This window comes from Centropristis striata, chromosome 8 (assembly GCF_030273125.1).
Source record: "Centropristis striata isolate RG_2023a ecotype Rhode Island chromosome 8, C.striata_1.0, whole genome shotgun sequence".
NCBI lineage: Eukaryota > Metazoa > Chordata > Actinopteri > Perciformes > Serranidae > Centropristis > Centropristis striata.
In genome coordinates, this window is record NC_081524.1 from 38,730,120 (window position 1) to 38,739,809 (window position 9,690).

General features: G+C 35.4%; 2 protein-coding genes across 2 annotated transcripts in view; one reads left to right on the plus strand and one right to left on the minus strand.

Annotated features, from left to right (window-relative positions):
- The window catches only part of LOC131975753 (trypsin-3), a 641,927-nt gene that overhangs the window by 581,022 nt on the left and 51,215 nt on the right, over positions 1 to 9,690 (plus strand). The gene's annotated exons all lie outside the window — the stretch shown is intronic.
- On the minus strand, positions 1,450 to 7,716 carry znf576.2 (zinc finger protein 576, tandem duplicate 2). The gene is made up of 5 exons (XM_059338495.1): positions 7,600 to 7,716; positions 5,452 to 5,640; positions 5,242 to 5,357; positions 3,973 to 4,116; positions 1,450 to 3,283 (listed from the first exon to the last, which is right to left on the minus strand). Exons 2-5 carry the CDS (start codon positions 5,594 to 5,596, stop codon positions 2,432 to 2,434), a joined length of 1,257 nt encoding a protein of 418 aa, XP_059194478.1. The 5' UTR covers positions 5,597 to 5,640; positions 7,600 to 7,716; the 3' UTR covers positions 1,450 to 2,431.

Genomic DNA, 9,690 nt, shown 5'->3' on the forward strand with positions numbered 1-9,690 from the left:
GGTCGTAGAACCACATGGACTTCTTCCAGCTAATCGGCAAAGATCAGGCTACCAATCAGTATGATAATAATATAATAATATTAACTTTATTGACCTAGACCTCCAATTGACCTTGACCTCCAGTTATTCTTCAGTGACTTGTAATAAAAATTAATATTTAGAGAAAAAAGTTGCAAATTTACTAGATTAAAGTGGCAAATCTACAAGAAAAAAAGTCGCAGATTTAAGAGATTTAAAGTGGCAAATCTGCGTGAAAAAAGTCAGATTTACGACGAGATTTACCACTTTTTTCTCGTAGATTCACCAATTTAAATCTCATAAATCTGCACATTTTTTTCTCGTAGATTTGCCACTTTAATCTCGTGAACTTCTTTCTCAAAATATTTTCGTATGGTTTTTTTTACACATTCTGGCTGTATGTAATCCCCTCCAATATTCTCTAGGGTTGAAATTTGGAATTTGCAAATATTTCAATGAGTGTCCTATTAAGGGTTAAAGTGTCAAATCTACGAGAAAAAAATGCGTAGATTTATGCGATTTAAAGTGGTGAATCTGGGAGAAAAAAGTTGTTTTTTTTCACTTTTTTTCTCGTAAATCTGCAACTTTTTTCCTTGTAGATTTGCCACTTTTATCTAGTAAATTTGATACTTTCTTCTCAAAATATTACCTAAAGTTACCAAATACAGTTCTTTGCCTGATAAAGGGTTAAATCATGATCAATACAATTTGGCCTTTTGAAGAATTTGCACACAAAAAAACCCCTTTAATATCAAAGTGAAAACAGATTTTTTGAAAATAGTGTCAAATATTTAAAAATATACAAGTTAAATGTATGTCTGTGTTCTGGAGTCTATTGCGGCATGATCTGCCCATGCCTGGGTCCTTTTTTGTTGTTTTATACTTCTACGTCGCTACAATTCAGTGGGAACTATTTAAATCTCATTAAGAAAGATTACCTTATTAATCCCACAATGGGGAAACTCAATCTTTGCATTTAACCTTTGCACTTCATGCCAGTCATGGGATTTGAACTGACAACCCTCTGGTTACAAGCTTGATTCTTAACCTCTAGGCTGATATATTTTATTTTTATGTCAACTTTGCAAGCAATTTTTGTGCTTTCCGTTATTACTATGAAACTATTATATCTAAAAGTACGTAGTGTATCATTATAGCGTTATAAAATTTGATTATTGCTACTGACTAGTTAGTTTTACTGTGGTTTGCTCATGTGAATCCATTTTATTTGCTTTATATTAATGTCATCTGAACTGATCTGCACAGTAAGCGGGTTAAATTTTTCATTTGCAAAGTAATTAAATAATTATTGTGGCTGTTCTGTGGTAAAGATACACCTCAACCCAATCACAGCTTCTCTCTGAGCAATGCTAGCATCTCAATGTCATGTTCCAGCATTAGAAGTGAGAAGAAAGACAAAAGGCGAGTCGATGATTTCGTCAGCAGCCTCCCTTGGGATAGCATGTTTTATTACATTTTTGCAGTGTCCAGACACATTGCAGTGGGGAGAACAATCCAATCAGTGAAAAAACATGATATACACAGTTCCTTATGGGACCCTAAGGCATTAAAGAGTCATGAGTTCCATTTAAGAAATGTCTAAGACATGAAATATTATTCTAATAAGTGAAAGATTAAAAAGGAGAATTGGTTTTTACCTTTGACAAATCATTATTATAGTGGATCATTTCTGCCCACATGCCAACACTCCACATTGAATCTGGAGCACAAAGCCAAAATATTTGTTTTTAGCAGAACATAATCATGATTTTTTAAAATTCTTCCTCAATAAGACTTAATTTAGAAAGGAACATAATCAAAATATTAAGAGTAAAAATGCACAATATGAACCATAAGCTGTACATAACACATTTTGCTTGACAAACTGTCTAAACATTCAAACATAGTATCTCTACTAGGCATCTAATTTGCTTCAAAATATGTACTGACCCAATTTGTTTTGGAGGAAAAACAAGAGGAAAAAACATTAAAAAAAAACTTTTTTTTAACCACAGTGAGTTTAACAACTCAAGACACCAAGTAATAAATCACACCACACGCATTTCACACTTTAAAAAAACTGAAACAAATCATTTAAAAAGTTAATCAAAACAGTTTGTTTTTTACAAATAAACTATGTTTTGTGGCAAAGGGTGGATCGGGTGCATTTAACATTTGGTTAGTCAATTTAGGAGATGTGTCTTATTGTCCAAACATTTTAAACAGCTCATGATAAAAACTCAACTTCAAATCCAAAAAACTTGCTAAAACATCATTCTCAAATCCATTCCAAACTCATATGAAACCATCTGGAGCACCAGATCTCGAATGTTAAAAGAGAAAAAAAAGGACAATTTCTGACTAAAATCTTCAAAAAAAACCATACACTTTCTGCAATGTCCCCATGTCTCAATTATCTTTTTGCACTTTCAGGCTTTTCCTCCGGGTGGCTTTTCTGGTGAGCTTTCAAGGTGCGCTCACGGCCGAAGCTCTTCCCGCAGGTGGGACAGGCGAAGCGGCCCACGGCATGAGCCCGGGACATGTGGGCGTCCAGCTGCTCGGGACGGGCGAAGCTCTCTTCACATTCTTCGCAGGGGTGGGCTTTCCGTGGGGTGTGTTTCTCCTTCTTGTGAGCGCGGAGCTGAATCAAGCCGGGGAACAAGAGGTCGCACTCCGGACAGGGGACCTGACGGGCCGGAGGAGGAGCAGCAGCAGCAGCAGCTGCAGCATCTGCTTTCGGTTTCTTCTCCTTTGCTTGAGCATCCTCGGGACTCTTTGCATCCTCCGTTTCTGACTTTGCTGCTGCTTTGGAAGGACGGCCTCGCTTTGCTGCGACTGCTTTTCCTTTCTCCTCTGCTGGAGGAGCGTCTGCCTCAGGCGCGCCGGCCTTCCCTTCCTCCTCAGGCGCTTCAGCCTCATCCTTCTTTTTCCGCTTTCCCTTTTTTTCAGCGGCTGCTGGTTCTTCAACTTTGGACGGACGCCCGCGTTTCTTGACTGCCGAAGCGCTGCCGTTGCATTGCTGACATTCAGGGGACTTGTCCAGGTGTGCCGTCAGCTCCGGCTCTGCCTCGAAGCCCTGACCGCACTTCTTACAGCGGTGGGTTTTCGTAGGGTCCTCCGGCTGTTCTGCAGTCTCTACTACTTCTGGGCGGGGGTGCTGGGTCAGGCGGTGAGTCCGCAACAGACCGGCACTCCGGAAGGTTTCATTGCAATCTTTACACACCAACTGTTTCTCTGGACACACCTGTCTTCTATGGGCTGTCAACTGTAAATGGTAGGAAGTAAAAAAAATAATCAGAATCAATTAGTATAAACCACGATGAGGAATTAGGGCTGGGCGATATGGCCCTAAAAGAATATCACGATATTGCAGGCTATTTTTGTGATATAACGATATTCTTGACGATATTAGGAAATACTTTAAAAGTTAACTTTTTTTAGTCTGTATAAATAAAAAATCTAAAATGTAGTTTGAAGTGCAAATCTCAACAGTTGCAAAATACAAACATTTTTATTCTTGAGTATGAGCAAATAATAAAAATAACTATTTAGGGGTTCTGGGGGCATATTTTAATGAAATTTTGTAAAGGAGAATAAAGGTTCCTGTATGTTTTATTTAAGGCATCTTATTTTGACAGTCTTCTTGTAAATTCTGTGGTGGATTCTCTTAACACACTGTGCTCTTATTTTGAAAGCTGCATGTGTTTAGCGACAGAGTAAGTAGCTTTTTGTGATTAAAACAACTTTAACAACTACATCAAGAAGTAGGAATGTTGCAAATATCATGATATGCATTTTTTTAACCATAAAAAAAAATATACCGAGATTATCGTGAACGATACGATATGGCACACCCCTATGAGGAATTGGATATGTTTTTGGCACTTATGGTGTTATTTAGTTTTAATACTGCCAGGGACACTTGTTACTTTCAAACATCAACATTATACTCACTTCAGAGAATGTTTTAAAGCTGTCCTTGCAGTGAACGCATTTGAAGGGCTTGTCGTCCTTGCTGTGTGTTGGCTGGTGTTGTGTCAATTCCTCAGATGACAGAAATGTACGGTCACACACATAGCACGTGAACAATGTGTTCCCCTATGAAGAAATGAAAAAGACAGACAAAGGTTAAAATAATTCAAGACGAATTGTTGTACAATGTTAAACCCAAGTTATCAGAGTCACTGTATTCATCAAGAACAAGTGATGTGTAACCCAAAAATGTTTTTTTGGGTTACTGACAACTAAAGAAGTTACAGTGGATAACTTGTATAAGATGTATATTCAGTGTGAATTATGTTAAACACTAAAAGCAACATGAAGCTCAATACTTTTATGTATTTAAAGAAATATATAAATAAATCCTAATTTAACAAACTAACTCACTGTGAATGCATCAGCTCTTTGTTACCATCATTTTTCCCCTTGCCTTCAATTTAACAGTGATAATGGATAAAAGATGATAAAATATGACAGATTGAATGTTTAATGTAGTGTGGGGAAATTTCTGGAAAATAGTGGGAGACAAAAGCAGAATGCTTCATTAACTAGTTTAGTACTTTCACATATGGAAAATAGGAACGGGGAGAAAATGAACTGCAACATAAAAATCATACAACTCAGTATCAACAAGAAGGGTTTCTGTGTGTGTGTGTGTTTATAATGTTATGTTTATATATATATATATATACACACTACCGGTCAAAAGTTTTAGAACACCCCAATTTTTCCAGTTTTTTATTGAAATTCAAGCAGTTCAAGTCAAATGAACAGCTTGAAAGGGTACAAAGGTAAGTGGTGAACTGCCAGAGGTAAATAAAAAAAGGTAAGCTTAACCAAAACTGGAAAATAATAACTATTTTGTCCATTTTAGAATTCTTTTCATGTCTTTGTAAGTCATTTTGTGTCTTTTTTTTGTCATTTTGTCTTTTTTTGGTCATTTTGTGTCTTTTTTTAGTCCTTTCGTCCAACATAAAATGTGATTTTGAATCTTTTTTTTTACTTTCAAAACACTATCATGCTCAATAAAGAATTTTAAGTGTTGCAAATGTGCATTAATTTCAGAGTACACTGAGACATTAAACTGCATCATTTTCAATTCAATTCTGGAAAAGTTGGTGTGTTCTAAAACTTTTGACCAGTAGTGTATATATAACCAGAATTGACGTGACATAAACTGTTACCATTTCCACTGTCTTAATGAAGTGATATTGTGAAGCGTACCTGCTGCAGCTGCTGCTTGTACTCTTCCCGGTGGCTCTTCTTCATATGCCTTTCCTTGGCTTTGGCACTGCAGAACGTGATGAAACACTGGAAACACTGCAGGTTTTCATGCTGGTCTGGAAGGACAGAGGGGGATTATAAATACAACACAATAACACAGTTGATCTTTGAGTTGCTTTCAGTAAACTCAGTTAAAGTTGTGTTACTTACAGGATTGAACAGTGGGCGGAGGAGGTCCATTCATTGTTTTGGGTTTGTATGGTTCTGCTGGTTTTTCGGGGGGAACTTCTGGCGGTGGATCTGGTAATCCCCGTCCCATTACTATCTCCTCTATGTTCAAGATCTCTGAGTCCATCCTGATATACTCGGCGGTCTCAACAGGCACTCACAACAACTTTCCTGGATTCAATGAAAGAAAAAGGCAGAAACAAAAACAACTTTAACCCTATAAAGCCTGAACCATGAAACAATTGGCAGAAATTTCTGTTTTTTTTTTAAAACTGGAGTGTTTATTGAACCTGCTGACAAATTTTAAATATATATATATATATATATATGATTTTGCATGTATGAATTCTAATTTGTATCATATTTGATACATCAGGTCTTTTTGTAAAATGTGTTGCTCACAGTTTGTTTTTCTTGAACTAACAAACACATATAAAACCTAATATTTTTAACCAATTCAAACTTTGATTTTCATTTTAACATTTTTCTTAAACATACAAAATATTTTTTTTCCATATAATACAACATCAAACATCTGCTGATATGAATTTTTCATGCAGCACTGATGGATCCACCGGTGGAACCAGCAGATTGCCATCTAAAAATACACACCAAAATAAATGATGTATTTCTTTGAATTGTTGGAGATATTTCTCAATTTTACTCTAAATAAACCTAATTATGTCAGTTAAACCTTTACTTAGTTTACCTAAATAAGAAAAATACTTTGTTGCTATATTTAAGGCATAATGTATGAAATGCACAAAAAATGACAATTGACAAATTTTCAAATTAGTCGTCATTAATACCTGATGATGTAGAGGTCTCAAAAACTTGTGAATCAAATATGATACATTTGGCTTTATAGGGTTAAAGCAGGGATTCCCAAAGTGTGGTGCGTGGACCCCTGGGGGTGCGTGAGCTGCTGCTAGGGGGTGCACGAGATGAAAAATGTAATGGCGGTCTGATAATTACATTTTTTCCCCCCACACAATAAAGACATGTTATTAATTAATTAATAAATACAGGCTATTCAATTTTGTGTCATTTTTTGTTCATTTTTGCATCTATTTTGGTCATTTTGCATCTATTTTTTGGTTGTTTGGTCAATTTGTGTCTATTTTGATCATTTTGTGTCATCTTTGGTCATTTTTGCATCTATTTTTGGTTGTTTAGTGTCTTTTTCTGTCATTTTTACATGTATTTTTGGTCAATTTCAAAATGCACTTCATCTTATAATGAAGCGTAGAAGAAGTTATCTTCTTCCATTTCCTCTGAAAAGTGGTGATTATTTTATTATATGTGTGTTCTGGACATTTGAGCATGATTAAACATGCCTCCTTTAATATGGCTATAAAAAAATCTTATTGCATTTTGTTTTTTTTGAAGGTGTGGGGGATTGGGGGTGCGTCAATCTGGTGGGGACATAGAAGGGGGTGCACGGCTAAAAATGTTTGGGAACCGCTGGGTTAAAGTGAAGTTATATATCACGTGTAAATAGCGTCTGGGCACATGTAACACAATTATAACCAACCAGTTATGTTTAACAGATGATATAGAAAAAATAATGACCCCACTAGTGAGGCTGAAGTAACAGTAAACCCATTATTTATGGAAACATAAACACCATATAGCCAATGAGTTATAGCCCAGTTTCCCCCCAAAGCAAACACTGAACTTTCGGCTCATCTCGGCTAACGAGACGTTGCTGCCTTTAAGGCCGCTAGCTAAGCTAACTAGCACCAATGAGAAACTACGCGCATCCGGCCACCAGTTGACAGAATAAAATCTATTAACTGGTATATCTGATGAGCTGCAATCGCCTACAGAAAATGCTAACTCCTTTGGTTAAATGTAGGTGCACGTAGCTTATGCTAATAATAAAGAACCAGGCTAGCGAGCGGGTTAGCTAGTTAGCTCGCTAGCTAACGTTAGCTAGTTAGCTCGTTAGCTTGCTAGCTAACGTTAGTGGTTAGCGCTGGCTGCCATTCAAAGAGGATCCAAGACTTTTCGTGCATTGTTTACATATATCTGCCATGTATTAATGTTATGCATGGTAATATTATAAAACCCCTGAAAGCATTTAAACGACACATATAAAACTGGGAGGACGCTAACGTTAGCTCTTACCGCTCTTTGAAGGTAGTTTGAGTGAAAGAGTTGACCCTAGAAGTACAGCGGCTAGATCGGACACTTCCTGGTTAGCCGTCGGAACAAGATGGCCGCCGTGGAGTCTTTTCGGCAATATGTTGTTATATTCAGAAAAGAAGTCGTGTCAACTCCAGATGTAACAACCTATTGGAATAACCTTATTAATAACCGTAACTGGAAAAAGATCTGGAATTAACCTGCTAGATATATAATCAATAATAAGGTTAAAGAAGTATCTTTTAAGATGATTCACATAATTTACCCATCTAAAGTTTTTTACAACGATTTCATAAAGACATATATTTAAACTGCTCTTTCTGTGAACGATGTTTTTCATTTATTTTGTATTTTGGTATTGCCCTTTCTCAACTAAATTATGGGAAGATATTGATTGATTGATTATCGATTGAACCTCATTTGTCCCTGTGCGAATAACCTTATTAATAACCTTAACTGGAAAAAGATCTGGAATTTACCTGCTAGATATATAATCAATAATAAGGTTGAATAAGTATCTTTTAAGATAATTCACAGAATTTACACATCTAAAGTTTTTTTTTTACAACGATTTCAGAAAGACAGACTTAAACTGCTCTTTCTGTGAAGGACACCCTGAATATGTTTTTCATTTATTTTGGTATTGCCCTTTCTCAACTAAATTATGGGATGATATTGATTGATTGATTGATTATCGATTGAACCTCATTTGTCCCTGTGCTTTGAACATATACTGTTTGATTTCACTGACTTTCCTTTTGCTAAAGAAAAATAATACTATATCATCAATCTCATGATACAATTAGCCAAATGGCATATCCATAAATGTCGTCACGTTAATCAAAAACCTCTTTCTTGCCAAACAATATATTAAGTCTAGGCCTATTAATAACCTTAACTGGAAAAAGATCTGGAATTAACCTGCTAGATATATAATCAATAATAAGGTTAAAGAAGTATCTTTTAAGATAATTCACAGAATTTACCCATCTAAAGTTGTTTTTTTTTTACAACGATTTCAGAAAGACACCCTGAATATGTTTTTCATTTATTTTGTATTTTGGTATTGCCCTTTCTCAACTAAATTATGGGAAGATTTTGATTGATTGATTATCGATTGAACCTCATTTGTCCCTGTGCGTTGAACATATACTGTTTGGTTTCACTGACTTTCCTTCTGCTAAAGAAAAACAAAACAATATCATAAATCTCATGATACAATTAGCCAAATGGCATATCCATAAATGTCGTCACATTAATCAAAAACCTCTTTCTTGCCAAACAATATATTAAGTCTAGGCCTATTAAGAAATATACCAACAAGAAAGCTATAAAAAGTTTGAATTTATGAACACTTTACAATGTTTTTGTATAAAAATTTCTGTATTGTCGAAACCCCCTGATGGCATTTTGTTGGTGTATTGTCTTGTATTGCACCATGTTGCTTTAATAAAGTTAAAAAAATATATATGTTGTTATTAATAATGTTTAAACAAAACACTTAAATAAAAAAACAACATAGTTATTCCATCGCTGACACAAAGCTGCACTTTATGTGTGCTCAAAACATACACCTTTTTTTTGCACGTATTACATTAATAGACATATGATTCAAAATGTTACAGTGCCTGTTAATATACTTTAAAGAAGTGATTTAATCAGCTACAAACACAGCATGAAAGAGCAGCTAACCTGTATATAGCATGGACATGGATTTGAACTTTCCTCCTTTTCTATTCACTCTGTTTCTATGGTGGATCTCGGTCACGTGACCATAAACAACTTGGTGAAAAGTACTCATTGTTTTCATTCACTGTGCTGTAATTGTTTTGTTTACCTTCCTTATAGTAAAATGCGTGTGTAAACAAGCACACAAACCAAACACAATTCACACCATGTTCTCTAAGATCATATCCCTGTAGAATAATAACATATCTGTATAGAAGTATTGAATTTATTTACCACTAATTCACTGTATCAATTTGTTACATATTGGTGTAGTCCTAGTAACACTGCTTTTTGAATGAGTAGAAGAGGTTTCATGAAGAAATTTATCTTTATTAAAACATTTTC

What these genes read in the sequence shown, in the direction of transcription:
- znf576.2 (XM_059338495.1), bottom strand. Translation starts at nt 5,596, where the DNA reads ATGGACTCAGAGATCTTGAACATAGAGGAGATAGTAATGGGACGGGGA. An exon ending in ACAAGCAGCAGCTGCAGCAG is followed by an intron (nt 4,117 to 5,241) that starts GTACGCTTCACA and finishes ATTTCTTCATAG; the next exon opens with GGGAACACATTGTTCACGTG. An exon ending in GCTTTAAAACATTCTCTGAA is followed by an intron (nt 3,284 to 3,972) that starts GTGAGTATAATG and finishes TACCATTTACAG; the next exon opens with TTGACAGCCCATAGAAGACA.